The sequence below is a fragment of the Helicoverpa zea genome, chromosome 2, assembly GCF_022581195.2.
Source record: "Helicoverpa zea isolate HzStark_Cry1AcR chromosome 2, ilHelZeax1.1, whole genome shotgun sequence".
Classification (NCBI taxonomy): Eukaryota; Metazoa; Arthropoda; class Insecta; order Lepidoptera; family Noctuidae; genus Helicoverpa; species Helicoverpa zea.
Window position 1 is genome coordinate 6,878,981 of NC_061453.1, and position 19,122 is coordinate 6,898,102.

At 38.9% G+C, this 19,122-nt stretch overlaps 2 protein-coding genes across 6 annotated transcripts; both read left to right on the forward strand.

The window, feature by feature from the left end:
• The first annotated feature begins 1,315 nt into the window (after positions 1-1,315).
• LOC124642917 (sodium-dependent phosphate transporter 1) lies at positions 1,316-9,054 on the forward strand. Of its 2 annotated transcripts, XM_047181682.1 has the most exons (12): positions 1,367-1,385; positions 1,488-1,539; positions 1,759-1,933; positions 2,602-3,212; positions 3,587-3,832; positions 4,942-5,124; positions 5,373-5,528; positions 5,612-6,096; positions 6,226-6,458; positions 6,712-6,897; positions 7,121-7,267; positions 8,050-9,054. In XM_047181682.1, the coding sequence occupies exons 4-12, from the start codon at positions 3,020-3,022 to the stop codon at positions 8,138-8,140; spliced, it is 1,920 nt and encodes a 639-aa protein (XP_047037638.1). In that variant the 5' UTR covers positions 1,367-1,385; positions 1,488-1,539; positions 1,759-1,933; positions 2,602-3,019; the 3' UTR covers positions 8,141-9,054. The 2 variants fall into 2 exon arrangements, with proteins under 2 accessions (XP_047037631.1, XP_047037638.1); XM_047181675.1 differs by having other exon boundaries at positions 1,316-1,539; positions 1,768-1,933.
• Positions 9,055-11,969: 2,915 nt separating this feature from the next.
• Positions 11,970-19,100, forward strand: LOC124639642 (lipopolysaccharide-induced tumor necrosis factor-alpha factor homolog). 4 transcript variants are annotated; one of them, XM_047177086.1, is made up of 5 exons: positions 11,970-12,128; positions 14,397-14,457; positions 17,442-17,528; positions 17,699-17,826; positions 18,257-19,100. In XM_047177086.1, the coding sequence occupies exons 2-5, from the start codon at positions 14,404-14,406 to the stop codon at positions 18,351-18,353; spliced, it is 366 nt and encodes a 121-aa protein (XP_047033042.1). In that variant the 5' UTR covers positions 11,970-12,128; positions 14,397-14,403; the 3' UTR covers positions 18,354-19,100. The 4 variants fall into 4 exon arrangements, with proteins under 4 accessions (XP_047033042.1, XP_047033056.1, XP_047033046.1 ...); XM_047177100.1 differs by having other exon boundaries at positions 17,702-17,826; XM_047177090.1 differs by having other exon boundaries at positions 11,970-12,122.
• Positions 19,101-19,122: the final 22 nt, after the last annotated feature.

Sequence of the window (19,122 nt, forward strand, 5' to 3'; positions counted from 1 at the left end):
AATCAGAAGCTACGTTCCCGTGTCTTTGCACTCACCAACCAGCAATAACTTATGCTCGATTGGGCTACATTTTACGTAATTTTTGCTTTGACTTGTTAACTATAAAAAAAAATTCGCGCTCGCTTCGCTCGCGCAACCGATATATGTCTCTGTTTTTCTACGGGTTTGAATTGCAGTTGGAGGGCGCCGTAGAAATCTCGCCCAGGGCGCTAGTAGAGTTAAAGCCGGCACTGTATACACTATAGAAACGTACCCAAGGACAATCCCCGGTTCTGTGCTAAACTATTGCTAACTATGGAGGAAAACTACTTGGGCTATTGTGATGGGATGTTGGTGGACTAGGAATGGGAAGACTATGGGAACTATGGCACCTGCCGATAACAATGTTTGCACACGTAAAAATGGCAGGTGGAGACTCGCCAACTCACTTACTGGGCCCTCGGGAATCAGTCACTGAATAGCAACAAGAGGGCAACAGGTACATGAGCGGCTGAAGGGTGAGGATACCTCGGCGGACTTTAAACGCAGATCACGCGCTCCCTGTGGGTCCAGCATCACCGGCCCACTCGCCACTTACCACGAGGTACCTACCCTCCGAGTGGGCTGCTAACCCTGCTCTAGCGACTCCACTCTGACCGGCCGATGAAGGCAAGCCAAGAGGCGGGAGACCTATCCCCCGTCATGCTTCACTCCGGCAGGCCGGAGATGGGGGACAGTATACTCTACCTGGAGCACTCGGATATATAGCCCCGCGGGGTCGCTACTCCCCGTCATCCGCCTCAGATGCCCTGCGGGGTTATTATTATTATATATATATATATATATTTTTTTTTTTTTTTTTTTTTAATAAAAATATCATGATGAATAGGTAGAGATACTTAGGTATACGAGTTTTCAACTGGTCAATTGAATCCGAAATAGCTGATGGGGCTAAGTAGACTGTGGTAAGGTAAGGCCTAGATGTCCCGGCACTTAATGAGATTCAGAAACCAGCTGCTATGGAATAAGAGTTTTGTACGACGTACTACCATTAAGTAAAACCGCCTACATTCGACAGCATTGTGACTTAGGTGGATGACGCAGAACGTCCGCATCCATAGAACTCAATAACACATTTTCGGCGGCACAATGAGACGAATGCCTACGTACTATTTACATATAAGTTTAGGCAAACATGTTTATGTACAGATAAAAACCACATACCAATGCAACCATTAGTATGTAAAATATATGTAATATTAGGCACCTAATACACGTATCCATTAATCATGTTCGCTACACGACATGATTTTTCACTAGTGATGCCATCTTTTGACGGGGCTGAGAACCTGTGTGGTTTTGTAGTACTGTAATAATTTTCGCATCATATCAGTAAAAGTAAATAGGTAGGTACCTAAGGTTCAGTAGGTATCGCAAGGATCTCACAATAAAAGAGAATGGTCTGAAGCGTATTCTTAAGGTTAACGAAGTCCTAACGAAAATTACAGCGGCAGCAAAATTACAGACGAAGATGTAATAACATGAAAGGGTAGATACAGGGTAAGTATTTTGTGTTTCGGAATTCCAATTAATCATTCAAATACCCATAATATAAAGCTTTTTAGAGAAACTAAGTAAGTTCCTATTTAAAAAAAACCTATAACCTCAATAAACATAAATTATAATTGCCTACCATAGGCTCTCCTTAGTTTTGTTAATCCGGTTTCCTAGCTGAATACACACTTGGTAACGTTAAGGGTTATTTTTATTGTATTCGAGTCTGAATAGGGGGTACGGAGTGGGGTGGCTGGTGCCCTTCGCGCATGCTCCATTCAGTCGGCGACCCGGTGCGACCCTCGTCAACTTCAGTCCACACCTGAGGAGCTCAAGGCGATCCCTCGTGCTTCTTCACTACAAACGAATTTAGGACTATAAAATCCTACTCTATTCAAAAGTAAGTGTTAACGTTTTTTTCATACAAAATCAATCATGTTAGATTACGTAACTGAATCACAAGTGTAACGCTAATCGGATTTTGTGCAGTGACATGGTGCTTAATACATACCGACACGTGTTGTACGATAGCCGTGACATGATCTGAAACTTTAAAAATAACATGATGATGGAAGCTCAAGATGTATAATTGTTCCCTATTGTTCCATTATTTTGTAATTTCCAAATTGCCCCGAAGAGAATACGGACAGACGGTTTTCCCAAGTAAATTGCATTACTCTTTTGATTCTGTCTGTCTGTGATCGTTATTTAGCGCGATTTTAATAAATCAAATGGCGTCGAATCGATACTGGGGAAACATGTGGACAACCATTTTGGATGTTCGTAGTATTTTATTATTATCGTGTGCTAGATGGCTTAGGGTGTAAGATTACCTAAGGTCAGATTGCATTCATATTTGAATCCTACAAGAAAGCCCTAGTAGGTATGTAGATAGGTACCCAACTATCAAAAGGTTTAGTTGGAAAGTATACCGAGTTAAATCTGGGCTTTTATTAAGATTTTATTTAAATGTGGGGTCTTAATAGTTTGTAATGCTAAAAAATAAAGATAAGTTATGTAAAAATATATAAACTGTAAGGCTGAAGAAATGAATTATTATTTTTACAGAAATGATGAAGCCGAAATTAACGAGCCACCTTAATCTCTCCGAAAGACTATTAAAACATCAAACATTGTGACGCACAACCACCGCATAAGTTTCGAATTACTTTATTTCTAAAATATTTAACATTTTTAACTAGTTTATCGATTGCTTTTGAAGTCGCAATTAATGACTAATTGTAATTAAATCTCTAGCTATTACACATTTTATAGTTATTTTTCTATAAGGGATGGAAATTCGACTGTTTAAAGTTAAGAAAGGATTGTTTTCAACAAGTGTTAAGGAATTTATATAAAAATATAGAGCCAAGCTTATTGTTAACTATGGTTAAATTTGCGTTTGGTTAGGTGCTACAAAAATGTTCTTTTATACGAAGATTAATTAATGAAACTTGATAACTCAAAAAGATAAAGAGAAATAATAATGGAACCATTTTCTGATGATTTGCTATGGCTTGTGGTAAGCGGGTTTGTGGTGGCGTTCGTCTTGGCTTTCGGCATTGGTGCGAACGATGTGGCCAACTCATTTGGCACCAGCGTTGGGTCCAAGGTACTCACGCTCACGCAGGCCTGCATACTGGCAACTATCTTCGAGATAGCCGGCGCTGTGCTTATAGGTGAGTCAAATTCCTGCTTATATATCTACTTAAAGTTAAGTATTTTCTTTTAAATTTCACCATAATCAATCTGAAAACTCGTATCCATTATATTTGGTACCGTACCTAATCATATTTTAATTAAGAGTTATTTTCATCCATGCCTCGAGCTTCATATTTCGTCACCCTCATTAGGTGTATGAGAATGATGAATTAGGTAGTTCTATGTTCACACAGGTACATGTAATGAACAACAAGTCTCGGAGTTTAATAAACTGACTGAAATAAATATTACATTAGAGGCTACTAGTAGTGTTTTAGATGTTTCGTACATTTCGTACCATCTAGGATTTTATTAACAAACTTTTCTAATACTCAGCACTGGTCATTCACAGGGTATAAGGTATCGGACACAATGCGGAAAGGCATTCTGGACGTGTCTTTATATGCTGACGGGGGCGAGAAGTTGTTGGCTGCGGGATGCCTCTCGGCCCTGATATCGGGCGCCATCTGGCTGATCGTGGCCACGGCGCTGCGCCTTCCAGTCTCAGGAACACACTCCATGGTTGGAGCGACTGTGGGATTCACCCTCACAGCCAAAGGTCCAATCGGCGTGAGGTGGTCGACTCTCGGAGCTATTGGTGCGAAAAACTTTATTATTCATCTGCTTAAACAATGCACCTCGAAATTCTAGACGTCCTCGAATTCTTGTTTTTGTCTGCATGTGAATAAATTTATATAATTTGTGAGCATAAAAACTTGTTGTTACGTAACCGAATCATTGAAAAAATTAGGTACATCGTCATTAGAGACCAAGCATTGAGTATAATGAGAGAGACTCATAAAATTATACACAGGAGTTGTTTGATATCTCCGGATTTATGATCCATTTGCTTGATTATTCAGAAGTCGTAGTTACAGCTATTGTACGATGTTTTCAGTTCAAGGTTAAAGCTTTAACTGCTGATTTGGTTTCGAAGTATTATGCATTGAAATACATCTTGCTATTCGTGTACCGATTTAAAGTAAACAGTTTTTACTTGAATATAAGGTACCTAAGTGATTTTTATTGCCACAGCAGTGTGTAGTCCCAAAAATAACTGATGAATGTAGTTTTGGTAATAGTCAATTATCCTCCTTATGTAGGAGTATCATGTGATAAACCTATTAACAAGAACATTATGTCGTATGTACACAGACATAAAGGTTGCATTAATGAGTTTGTTACAATGGAATGTGTGTATTCAAGTAGCCTTGAACTAAATTGTGTAGTAACGTTAAGGGTGATACAATTTCTTATGCTTCTGGCGCAGTCAAACAATGGTTTGAGATTTTAATAGATTTCAATTAAAATAATGTATTAACAGTTTTGTTGTAACATGTACTTTCAATTTACATATGTAGTTCTACTATATTACGTACTAAGAAAAAGTATTGTCGGAGCAAATAAAAAAATAATTCTGCCGAAGACTACGGCGTAGTAGTCGTGACATTTCGTCGTAGTAATGCGTAGTGCTTCTTTTACAGAAGTGAGAATTTAAATATAGAGATAAAACAAAACGAAACAGAAGCAGACTATGCCGTACCAGTTGTAGCATTTTTAGAGGAATTTCTTGCTCAGAAGTGGAATTTTATTTTTATTAGAAGACTACGTCGTAGCAATCTGCGTAGTCTTTTGTCGTAGCTTCTTGCACAGAAGATTATTAGCCTGCTTAATCACGCTGGACAATGTTTTGTTGACTATTTCCAGTGTTGTCGTGGTTCATATCGCCGGCCCTGAGTGGGACAGCATCAGCTCTCCTGTACTGGTTTGTGCGCCGGTTCATCTTGAGATCGCCACAGCCCGTCAAAGCAGGCCTTACGGCGTTGCCATTCTTCTATGGCGCTACCGTAGCTGTGAATGTGCTCAGCGTGGTACACGATGGACCCAAGTGTAAGCAATGTTTTTAGTGGATATCTTATAATTGTAAAGGTCGACTTCACGGAAAAATGCACAAGAGAGTTGTACAAGTACACATATGCCTAGAGCTTTGGGTGGAGTACTTATAATTACCTACCTAATTAGAAAAGAACTAGTAAATAGATAGCCAAAAGTAATCGTTATTCGTTTTCAGAGGTAGATGTTACTTCTAACTGAAGGCATTTTAGAAAACACTTAATGGTTTACTTTTTATTTTCCAGTGTTGGCGATGGACAACATCCCGCTGTGGCTGGCTCTGGTGTGCTCCATGGCATTCGGTGCGCTGGTGGCCGTGTGCGTGCGCGTATTTCTAGTGCCCTACTACCAACGACGCCTCGTCGCACCTCCTGTCAATTTCTCGCTTGGGTTATCGAACGGTGAGGTTTCTTTTTATCATACAAACAGTTTTATGACACCGATTGGGTATTTAAAAAATAATTTGTTACTTCAATAATTTCAGAAACGACTCCAGCGAACACTCCAACCCACTCTAATAAAAGTAGCGTACCACAACGTCCAACGTCCCTTCTTTCCGAAGATGGCAAAGTACTCGAGGCCATCGCGGAATGTGCCGAGATGGTCACCCTGAGCGACGCCGACAGGACCTCGGTCGGGGTGATGAATGCCCGGAACCGAGCACTGCTCGCGACCATGGATGACTGCAGTATATTATCCAGAAGTCTTAGCCCGCCAAATAAGTCCCGATTACAACTCATAGATGCAGATCCCCAGATAAACACATTGAAATACATAGATGAGACTTTGAGTTGTTGTAAAAGTTTGGACTCTGCGCAAATGGCCGGTATGGGAGAGAGTTACGACTCCAGGAACGGTTTCTTGGGTGACTCGTGCGACACGATAGCACGAGGGGAGTTTGACAGACTGGCGGCTGCCAGAGCCACACACTGCGTGGACTTTGATACCCCACCACCCAGACTTGATAAGGTAAGTGTGATCTGCAAATTATAACTGGATACCATTGTAGTTTGCAAGGAGCATCTACGGCATATACAGCGCGACATGCCTCTGTTGTTAAGTGAAGTTATAAATAAATATTTATTTAAAATTTTCTAGGGCCCAGATGGTGGCAGTGCGTGGAGCATAGAACGTTGCGGAGCGACAGAGGTTGCTATCTCCCGTGCGGCCGGCATCACGCCCAACTCCAGCGCAGCGCCGCTGCTGCGCGCCGTGTCGCCGCCCCCCGCGCCCGCGCCCGCTCCCCCGCCTGACGCCCTGCGCCTGTTCTCCTTCCTGCAAGTCCTCACCGCCACGTTTGGTGCGTTCGCGCATGGTGGCAATGACGTTAGGTAGGTAGATATTTAGTCCTGCATAATTCGCTTGATAAATAGATATACCCTTATTATGAACATCGATAAAAATACAACAGAAAAACAAAACTAAAGATTTTAAAGTCGGTGACACGATGGGTGGTCTTATCGCTAAAAGCGATCCCTTACAGACAATCTTCAACACAAGGGCTTGAACAGTCGTCAAATCCTACTTTTTTCAGCACTGATTAAAAAAAATATATCAATAATACATATTGGTTATTTCTCACAGTAACGCAATCGGTCCTCTGGTGGCCCTCTGGCTGTTATACTCCGAGGGAGGGGCACACTCCCGCGCAGAGACTCCTCTAGCCATCCTGATATTCGGAGGAGTGGGTATAGCGCTCGGGTTGTGGTTGTGGGGCCGCCGCGTCATCCGCACCGTCGGGGAAGATCTCACCAGCATCACACCAGACACGTTAGTAAAGTTGACTTGCCCATATCGACATAACGTCATGCGATAGCTTGAAAACGTCACCAAAAAGAACAAGCTACATTAATAAATGCTGTAGATGTTACGCTCCGAGTTTTAGAAAGTGGATTTCTCCAAGAATATTATCGTAAAATATCGTAATATTTGTATTTTTAAGTATTTTATATGATTCAAAATCTTTGCTGCAACTATGTTTTTGATCTGTCAGGGGCTTCACTATCGAGCTGGGCGCTGCGCTGACCGTCCTCGTGGCCAGCAAGGCGGGTTTGCCAGTGTCCACTACTCACTGCAAGGTGGGGTCTGTCGTCTGTATCGGCTACTTTTCTGCCAAGCCTGTCGACTGGAGCTTGTTCCGGTAAGATTATTGTAAAATACTAATAGTTGATTAACGCTTCATCCTTCTCCGTGTGAGGGGAGGCCTGTGCCCATCAGTGGGATGCTAAAAAGGCTGTTACGTTTGATGATTTAAGTATCGTTGTGAGAGGGTCTCACAGCGTCAGCCAATTTAGTGATTTATGACTGTCCAAAAGGAGCGTACGGACAGTATAAACTCGTTTAATAGAGTTGTCTTGACGAGACTTACATAACTGCCGAGATCTAGATCTTGACTTTCAGCCTGACCTAGCGTCATTTTACTGTTAGTAGCACTATTATACGATTTGCTTTAATTGAATAGTTCCATTGGATAGCATTGTTAAGTGATAAGGGTTATTGACATTGACGCAGATGATGGACAAAACTATCAGTTTATACACTTTGAGTAAGGAAGATGTGCGGAGATGCCATAATGCAGGTAGGTTACGCGCCTTCTTCTAGGACAAATTCGTACGATGGGCTTGATCAAAATGATCAGTTATGAGTGAAATAACGAAGTGTTCTTTGTCTTTTTGGCATTACAAAAAAGGTCGGGTCTAAAGACGGCATATAAGGGAAAACAGAAAAGTTCCTCGTCCCCGCACACCGGATTTTAGCGCGATACTTTCTTAGGCGATTTTCCGTTATGGCACCTCCGCTAGTCATTTTGTTCTCCTTGGTTATACATTACAGGCCTCTTTTTTATTTTACTATCTATTGCACGTGTATTTATTGCGTTTAATGTTATCAATTATGTAGCTAATTATATTATTTCCGTAACAGGAACATAATATTCGCGTGGGTGGTGACTGTTCCTGCCGTGGCGGCGATCGCAGCTCTCGCCATGTTGGCACTCGAAGCGTTCGTTGTATAGATTATTGTTTTACTTACGCAATGCCGCGTAATGTGTAGACATTGACGAACTCACAAATGTCTAGTTTTGCTCCTAAATGTATCTAAGTATTGTGCTGAGATAAACTTATTAATAAAATGTAATAAGTTTGTTGCCACGTTATGACCATGTCCATATAACTTCTTCTAAAGTAATTAGTTTTAAAAATAGGGTTTATTTTTTGGAGCGAGAGAATTTCATTATTCGTTACAGACATATTACTTTATAATCAATACTTGAATAATTACATTCATTTTATGATCATACTCGTGCTATATGTATTTCTAGTTATTTTTAGGACTGAACGTGGCTCAAAACGTGGCATAGAAACGAACTAAGGAAAAACCATGGAAAACGCAAATAAAGCCAGTTTCTGAATTTATAATAATACTAAATAAGTCCAAGTGTTGTCTAACATAGTTCACAAGTAGGTAATATTGATTTTCCTTGTTGTTCTCTAAGCTCACTACAGCGTCATAGTTGTTAGACTATACTGTTAGAACTAAGACTTCTTGGATGTATAACTCTGCACATTTTCCAATGCAATTTCTATTTCCGACGTAGGTAGGTACGCACGTGTACTTACTAGATGACTGTGATTCAAAATCTTATTAAAGTAATATTCTAAAACATAAGTATAAAAACTATAGATGGCGATACTTAGGTACATGATTTCATGTTAAAATGAATGGATACGAATCTAGATGTTGTTGCAAATTGTTAACAGTTAAAGTTAAGCTTACAAGTTGAAGGAATTGTTTTATAAATTCCATCGCAAGCTAAACTTGTGAGGATTGTATCTATGTACGTAGATCATTTTCGTGAAGGCATTCTTCCAATGTGTCTTTGTGGATTGAATTATTGTGTTACAAGAAGGCCAAATTAGTTGCCAGTATGTATGCAAAAGAGAGTTTTTGAACAAGTGCTATGAGATGAAAATCCTTTACTTCTATGCAAAAGAGAGTTTTTGAACTAGTGCTATGAGATGAAAATCCTTTACTTCTGTAGGTACCTGATTGTACGTTAAACTGTACGCGAATGCTCTGAGAGTTGGCGCCGCTAGTCTTATTTACTTGCATCAAGCTATGATTGTACCAGTTGCACTGGCCTATTATTATGAACGGTGTGTGTTTTCACATTAATAGAGGACTGACTATTAGGAGTAGAAGACAGAGGCTTAGCAGGATGACTGCGAACTGTAATCTTGAATTGATATTTCCTACACTGTAAATTCTCTTTGCCGAATCGTCTGCATATTGAGTTGTTTAAACGGTCGCTTATGATTAGTGTAATAGATAAATAGCTACACTGTGTAACTTGACGGATTGAAATAGGATAGTTATGTGGATATGAAATAATGTGCATATTTCACTGTTTGTTGGAAGATCGTCATATTATTATATTCTTTGGTTTATCAATATAGGTTATACTTAGTGACTACAGTCCGTGTCCTACATTGTAGAGTATCTGCATTGTATTAATAATTTTGAGTAAGAGTATAATTAATTTTCAAGAACTTTATGAAGTGCCTACTTTTATCTTCTCTTCAAGTGTTAAATTGGCATTGCGTCGCGTTTTTATAAACAACTTAATGTGTCATATGGATTTCAAAATAATTAACAATAGGCGATATTATTGTTGAATAAACATACCTAGTTGGAAACATTGTGTTTTATTTTTAGATGAATCGTAATCCTTCATAGAGTCTAGTTGGTAAAAGACTCATTACTGTCAAGTTACTTCGTGGTTACTTCCTACACACGACACACTGCAATAAGGCATCGTTCAGACCAAACGTATTGTCGGCCGCTGACTGTGAGCGCGCGTTACGCAGTTTATTGCTTTTCCATATATATTGAAATTGTCGTTCACACCGAACCGACTATACGCTGTTACGTCGTCTGTTGTGGCTGACTCTCAGTGGCCGATTATTTTACTACGCGACTATGCACGGCGGACGCGGATTGGCTACGCGGACGCAGTTGCCGAATAGCGCCGCTCCGCCGCGTACGCACCGCCGTGCCTCGGTTCAGCACGTCGATAATTATAATTAGTGTCCCTTTTATATAAACTTAAACGTATTAAAGATAGTAACTCATCGAATGTTTTACTGTCATACGAAAATTTTTCTGGAACTTATTTGGATAAAGTCTATATTCGAAATATAAAGTATGAAATTGACCAAGAAAACATCTCTTCAAATTTAAGGGATGTACCCACAATCTCTTCTTTTTATTATTTTCGTCTTCCTCTAGAGCTTCGCAAATGGCAACTATCTGAATGCGCATCATTTAATTGAAATATCAGTAAAACGTCTGATTTGAAAAAAATAAATTACGCTAGTTTTATCGTTTATAAAATACTACGAGCAACTTCAAATACTGAGCCCTTTTATGTGTAGAATAGTCAGCCGCTCAGCGTACGCATCTAGTGTGAACCTACAAGAGCCTATTCTTTTGTTCACACATGTAGCGCATCGTACGCTATAGCCTATTGTCGGCTTGGTGAGTACGCGTACTGCAGATTGAGTCGACGTTCACACTGGGGCAGACAGTGAGTATACTCACAGTCAGCGGCGGACAATACGTTTGGTGTGAACAATCCCTGGCATCGTTCAGACCAAACGTATTGTCGGCCGCTGACTGTGAGCGCGCGTTACGCAGTTTATTGCTTTTCCATATATATTGAAATTGTCGTTCACACCGAACCGACTATACGCTGTTACGTCGTCTGTTGTGGCTGACTCTCAGTGGCCGATTATTTTACTACGCGACTATGCACGGCGGACGCGGATTGGCTACGCGGACGCAGTTGCCGAATAGCGCCGCTTTTAAATATGCTGTACAACGTAAAATAAATACGAGACTTTCACAAAGAGAGGAAGTTGAGTTGGTGTTGAAAGATAAAAAAATCGTAAGTATGTGTGAGAACTACCCAAAAAAATGCAGGTAATGCAAAGCTTTTGTACCTCAAAGACAATAGTTTTTTTGGAATGCATAGAAATACTGGACTACACAATCTAAGAAGTATCTACTGATAGTAGATATTTCAAAACCACTACTTTCGAACGTTTGAAGTGAACACGTTCCAATTATAAATCTTGTGCTCGGGGGATTCCCGCAGAGCTAAAGTTAACTGATAAACTCGTTGGAATGCTACCGCCCTCATTCGTAAAGATTGCCGTTTTACCTACTCCGTGTTGGCAACGCATTACTTTATCATAAAAACAGATTTTTTGTACACCAAGCTGAATTAGTAAGGCAGGATAGCATTCAAGAGCTTAATGAGAAGTAACGCTCAGGGCAAAAAATAAAGTTTATATTTCAGCATTCAATGGCAAAATTAAAAAAAAAACAATTTGTGCTTTTCCAATGGCCGCTATTACATAATACTTATAAGTATAAACAAAAACTAAAATTAGGAGTCTTCTTTTGGGTCGCGGACATAAGAACTTAGGACTTAGTTAAGCGATTTTAATGTAGTACTGCCATGGTGCATTAAACCATACCAATGGCAATGATAAAGTAATTTGTGTACCTATTTATATACAATTTCGGTACCTACCTATGTTACTTTAAACTGCAAAAGACATTACCTAATTGTTAAAGCTTATTAATTATGGATACTTAGGTACATTTTTCCCAATGAACATGAGATTCATATATAGATGATGTCATCGCAATTTTTAATAGGGATTGGGAGTACCTAAAAAAAGGCTATTCGGTAAAGTCCGGGAGAGGTCGGATTGGTTCGAGTCGGACGCTTTTTTGCGTACATACTAGCTATAGATTTGAAGCTTTGTTCAACAACAGAACTTTGTTGATCGCAACCATTCGTGGCCAGTGCGTCGAGTCCGGCAGACTGAAGACAGTCGCGTCGCGAGTATCTTGTCAGTCCGGTTTACTTAAGTGTTTTTAAAACTAAGTATTGGTGAAAACCTGTTTACATCTTTATCGGAATCAAGGTAAAGGTAAGATGAGTTTTTTGATATTTTACAAGTTTTAATAAAATGCAAGTCCTTGCGGTAACCTTGATATTTCCGACTAATAACAAACACTCAGGTCTGTACATAACGGTGTTATGTTGTGAAAAGACTGTTTGATATTCAAGCCACGCTTCATGTTTAATTTGCCATTCCTCAAAAGGATACCATGTTTTTTAATTATTTCTGTAATGTTTATTTAAGTCGGCGTAAAATGCAGAGCAGGTTACTTAAAAATAATATACTTAATTTGGCGATAAAAACCTATTCCTTTTATTACAAATAATAGTTATGTTATATGCCAAAAAAAGTTATAGGTACCTATACCTATGCATTTTTAAAACACATTTTGTGGCGTTGGCACTTTTCCATCTTATTTTTTTTTTAAGTAAATGCAATGTTACATAACAGATGGGAGGATCGAAATTGATTTTATGAACACATTTTTAGTAAAAAGCCATTGCTTTTATGACTAATCGAAAACACCACGATATACACTCACCTCATTACTCTGAGGGGTCCTAGAGGAGAAACTTAAACTTTTTCTCAAACAGCATTATTTATGCTCATTGTAGAGAGATAGAAAAAAAAATGGTCATGTGTGTGTGGTCGAATACATAAATTAATGTCGAATAGTTAGAAGCTATCTGGTTTGAAACTTTCTAAAATAGAAAAGGACCTCATCGTAGCCTCGAAAGTGTACTGCCACTACGTTCTGTTTGGGGTATTATTTTCTTGTAATAAACAATAGTAACATTTCATAAACCTGAGTATCTGTGCTCCTTTAATGCCAGAGGAAGAAACCTGTTATTGAAGGAACGAGGAAAACTGACGGAAATTGAAGTGCACATCGTTATGTTAAATGATGATAACTTAATTACTTATTCGTATTTTTTCTTATAATAAACACGACCCTCCGGCATGGCGCCAGTTGATTCAAATGACATATCAAAGTTAACAAAACCCAAAGTTCCCCACACACATGTGCAGCACATAGATATAGGTACCTACATGCCTATATATTTCGGGATTCTCAATTGATTTTTACGAGTGTGGCTCGTTTTAAATCAAGATTGATATGAAGTCGGGATTAGGGAGACGTTAGAAGATCCTTGAACTGGTATTATATTATAAAGATTCCTACAAACTACAAACGTTTGTTTTTGCTTGCTGTGCTTTCCGAGAAATGTATGAAAGAAACACGATATTGCAGCGCTGTTATCTACACATGCACCGCCGCGTCACAAACTGTAGCTGTTGCCCTTTGTAAATAACGAATAAATAATAATTAAAGATCTGTTAATGAGCGCCAATGTGTCGCATCACCATCCCGTTACTGATAAAAATAAAATTGAATAATGATGTAGTAGAAACATTTGTTTGCAAGGAATTAATGTGATGTTCGTTTCGGATACTCCGAATGACCGCATCGACAAGACGCGGTCATTGCCTGTCTTGCATTTAAATCTACGCTTACATATTATTTACTAGCTTTTGCCCGCGACTTCGTTCGCATGGAATAGTGACTTCCGGCATATTTTTGGTTTGACCAATAGATGGCGCTATATGTCCGGAATAAATTTTATTTTTTATTTTTTTTTTTTTTTTTGAAATAAAAACTATCCTATGTCCTTTCTCAAGTTCCAAACTATGTCTGTACCAAATTTCACACAAATCGGTTCAGTAGTTTAGGCGTGAAGAAAAGACAGACAGACAGACAGACAGACAGGCAGACAGACAGACAGAGTTACTTTCACATTTATAATATTAGTTAGGATAGTGGCAGTTTTCATACTATGTTTGTATCTATGTACATACTTATAAAAAGTACAGACGTTTTCATTTATTTTATATAGGTAGGTACATATTTACGAGAATCGTCACATAAATATGGTGGATAACAAGTCTCAAAAGAGTTGTTGACATTAGTTCCACCCAATTAATTAAATTATTAAGAATCATCACACATCATAAAATATAACAATTTGGGAATACAAAATGTTTAACATAGGTAGCTATTTAGTCTTAAGCACGTTATTTTGCGCCTATTTCCACATTCTCATAAATAATATTGGAAGACATAGGTAATCTGTCTGTAAACGGTAAACTGATTTAATTCGTCATTAAATTAAGTTATTCGAGTTTTGCTTGATGCCGACCTTCATAATCGATCTTGTATTCTCAAGATCAGCATTTCAAGGTATTGATAATACAGTTTTAAGGAAAATTGAACTGGTTTGTTTATTGTTTTTGTAGATCGAAGATGAACAACGACGGGCTGCCGCTTTATCCCTCGGAGTACGAGACGCAAGTGCAGGTAGGTAATTAATAAATATTAACACATGCAAGCTTCAGACTGTTTTCCTGTTTATTTATCTTAAACGCGACCAGTGACAGTGTGACCAGACCACAACTTTATAACAATATGTAGCAGGAAAATGGGTGATGTAAGTAGGTGGGTTTCGCATTTTTTATCGAGACTTTATTGCGATTGGAGACATTAAGTTAACTGTCTCTATTATATTTTATTAAGAAGTCTTAGGTACCTATCTTTAGAAGTTATTATGCTTAGAAACCTTGCAATCAGATATTTTTATCGGTCGCCATGTTTAACAGCATTTGGCACCGAAATTGCTCTCGGTAGTAAAAATAATTTTCGACAAAAAAGTGTCCCAAGTAACTATTGTTAGATACTATACAAGGAAATGTTTTTTTGCTTGTTTGACCAGATGTTTTTGTCCAGGCAATCTTTTTGTAGGTACCTGCCTATTTTATGAAAGGGCTGCGTCGAGTTTAAACTTAGCCTTTGGCATTGTATTTGTCCTTCTAACGTTAATTAGATACCCCGAAATTGTCGAACAAGCGTTTTATTGTAATTTTACGCATGACAGCATATTGCATCTATTACGATAATGATTTTGCTCGTCAAGTCATTAGGCCACCAATAACCCGTTATGTTAAAAAGATCCCGACGAATTGAGAACCCCCTCCTTTTCGGGAAGTCGGTTGATAAAATAGTTTTTAACAATTTTGATACAAAGATCTCCTTTTTAACCGACTTCCCAAAAAGGAGGAGGTTCTCAATTCGTCGGGATCTTTTTTTTTTTATTATTTATTTTTTTTATTTTTTATGTATGTTCACCGATTACTCAGAGACGCTTCGACCGATTTGCAAATTTTTTTTTTTGTTTGATAGGGTTTACCTCCCAGGTGGTCCCATAATCACCAGGTCAGGATCTGATGATGGAAACCCTGAGAAATCGAGGGCAACTTTCGAAAATCGTAGGCATACGTAGGGTAAAAACTTGACACTAAGGCGCATGTCTGATAACACTATGCAATGGTGAAGGCTTGGAGCTGACCTGATGATGAAGACCAGAGAAGGTCGAGGGAACTTGAACAATGAATGTGTAAAAAACTACCTCGTGTTTGGGCTTATTTTGTTCGTATTGACGAGACCTTTGCAACAGTGAAGGTTTGAAGCTGACCTGATGATGGAGACCAGCGAAGGTCGAGGGAACTCGACAATTGAATATGTAAACTACCTCGTGCTTGGGCTTATATTGTTCGTATTGATGAGAACTTTCCACTGCGGATATGACATGCGGATAGTGACAACTATGCTTGTCACTGAAAAGCTAAAAATAAAAAACTTTTTACAAAAATATAAAACCGACTCCCAAAAACACTGAAAAGCAAAAAAAAACTATTCTTAGGTGCATCGGCCTAGAAGTCGGTGGCGTTATAAACTTAGTTACATCCATTAGACACCGACTTCTAGGCCGATGCACCTAAGAATAGTTTTTTTTTGCTTTTCAGTGTTTTTGTGCAGGAAAAGAGTTCTCAAGCATGGTAATGACAGTAACTCTACAGTACTTAGTACGTAGGTGCCTAAAGCAGCGGTTCCCGAATTCTTTTGGCTTCGGAACCCTTTCCGTTTTACCATTTCTCAGCGGAACCTTAGCTTAAATAAGAAGTAAACTAAAGACGTAAATACACTTAGGTACGGCTCGTAGCGTGTGGTAGCGCACCAAATGGTTATATGGTTCAGTATACTCAGGCGTAGCATGGCTATTTGCCACACGGGCCAGAAAACAATTTAGCCGCCCTTGACTTTGTGTATTATGTGAATAGTTTTCAGTTTGAAGACTGACAAAGTAAACGCAAAAAGAAATAGATTGGGTTTGTGCAGGTGCAAGGCGAGCGAGCGCGATTTTTTTTAACTAAAAGAAGAAGTCCCAAGCACCCGCTAGCATTGAAAGACTCTCAGAGGTAGCCGGTATCGCGAGCGAAGCGAGCGCGAAATTTTCCGATTCGCGGAAATACTCGTATGCCGTCATTTCACGTCCTGTCAAATGTATGAAAACGTATAATCCTGGCGATGAAATAAGCCCAAAAAATGCGGTGATTTTTGTCCGACTCGCTACCTACTTTTGCCGATTGCCGAAGACCTGGAGGTATTAAGTTAAACTACAATTTGTAAAAAACGAAATTAAATTATCAGCTGCCGTGGCCTTCCTCCGCCACTTGTGAACTCGTACTTACACTCCCGAGTGGTACCCATCTACATGGTGCTTAAATGGAATTTTGGAATGCAATATTTAAAACAATTTAATTGAAAATGAATAATAATTTAATATTGTCAAAAGTGAAACGATTCACCATATGGAAATCTTGAATTTTCCACGGAACCCCTGAGGGCCTGTCACGGAACCTCAGGGTTCCGCGGAACCCCATTCGGGAACCGCTGGCCTAAAGTATATGTATATACGTACCGCTACTATTGATCTCATAGTTGTCTACAGACAGGGTCGTTGCACTTCAAGAAAAAAATTGTTTGTTTTGAAGAGAGGTTCGTAGCGTTAAAAGGGTTGAATAGAATACTAACGACTGTTGGTCTGTTTCTGAGAACCTTTATCGGTAACTAAGCTTCACTTGTCTGTCTTTTCTTCTGCGTCATATATGTGGCATTAAAACGCATACCAAGAAAGAAGAGACCGGGTTAGTATTTGTTTCTGAGTAGTCTCAAGACAGGATGTCAGTAATTTCATTTCTACGTGTTCACATCAAGTGGGTGTCGAGTGATAACTATGATTCAGTGAATTACACCAATGAAGTAATGCCCTTAATGGAGACTAACTCGATGACTTATTATGAAACATAGCCAGACTATAGGTATTTACTTTTTGGGTAGGTTTCTGCCCGGGCCCGGCCAGTGGCCCCTTCAACAAATTGCAATACTTAGGTACATAGGTAATTAAATAAGGTATACCTATAATACGATTGTTTGTTTTGTCACAGATCAAGAAGTTTAATTCGAAAGGACAGGCTCCACCACAGGTGCAACAGATGCCGGAGCAAGTACCTATGGCGGTTACAGCCCCAGCGGTAAGTCCCTACCTTAATATTCTTACATTTGGTCCCACAAACAAATATGTTTGAAGACCAACGACACATTTTATAGAATATAGAGATAGAGACGTAGAGATACGTAGAATCTGAAAGTAATCACGTTGTTTGTCTAGCTAGAGTTGAGATTGACTGTGGAATTGTTTCAGAAGCAGTTGCTGGGGCCGGAGAACACCATGACGACTTGTCAGTTCTGCCACGCGACCATCAAGACTGCTGTCAAGTACACTACAACTTCGCGCACGCATATGGCTGCTGCACTTTGGGGCATGCTGTGGTATGTTCTTTGCTTCGTAACTGAAACTCGTTTTTTCATTATTTCAAATAGGCCTATAAAAGCTCTTTCGAAACGTCAAGCTATTTGCACGGTTCCTAGAAGTGTGTCTTATCAATGTGTGGGTCAATCAGCCCTATTTTTTTACTAAAACTGCGCCATATTTTATGCTGTGGTAAAAGGGCACCTCTTGGTAAGCCTACTGTCAGACTGCCTGATTGACGATGTTTAAATGAAACAGCCGGGACGCATAACAACGTTTCTTCTTGAAAGACAGACGACCTCGTCGTCACAAGATAGTCAATTGTTCTCACACCCACATGGACCGCGTTGCCTAGCATTATGATCGATCGATCCGCGCGGTTTTTACTTAGTACGAACTCCCCGACCTAAGATCCTCCTATGATATTAATTTATGTCTTCTGTTTTTCAGTTGTTTGTGCTGCGTACCGTACGGTTCTGAATCAGCGAAAAACTCTGACCACTACTGCCCTAACTGCCAGAGATACCTCGGCACCTATGTTAAGTAGATAGATACAAGGACTTTACGTCTATTTTTAAATGCTCTCTCTATGTTAGTTATAAGAGATGTCATATTACTTAGTCATTTAAGCACAATATGTTCCAAATATAAGATGTTGCAATCGTCTTCTCTCGCCTGGTAATGAAGATTTCAATGATATACGAACTCGTTGTTAAATGTATAGGAAACTTTCTCGCTATCTTATACACATAGTAAAAATATGTACTATGAAATATATTAGATATAAATATTTGCATTTTATAAAGCTTTTATGTAATCAAGGGCGATTTGTGATATGTAATAAAAGGAAAAAACACAGGAAGACGACTGATTTTCATGTAGCGTTGGCATACATAAGTTTATATAGATTTTTTGGAATGAAGGTCCAAATTAAAAACATTCCGTAATGAATGATATTATTCAATTATTCTTATCAAAAATATAAAAGACGAATTATTTTTGCATTTATTCGCATCTTATGTTTTGCGTGCCATAGCATTTAAAAAGTACATTAAAATAATTCTGCTTTGATGATATTTCTATGAATTTTATGTACGTGAATACATATTAAGTAAAGTTGTGACTGTTTTGCTTTTTTACATGTTGTTGAAAAGTTAGACTATAAAGAATATATTAAATTGTATTTGAGAAGTTTCTCCACTAATTTTGGCATAATAAACCCAATCATCATTAATATTTTCAGTATTTGTGTCAAATTATTTTTGTACTTATTTTAAATAAACCATTTACTCTACTTGTTGTTTTTATACTGACCT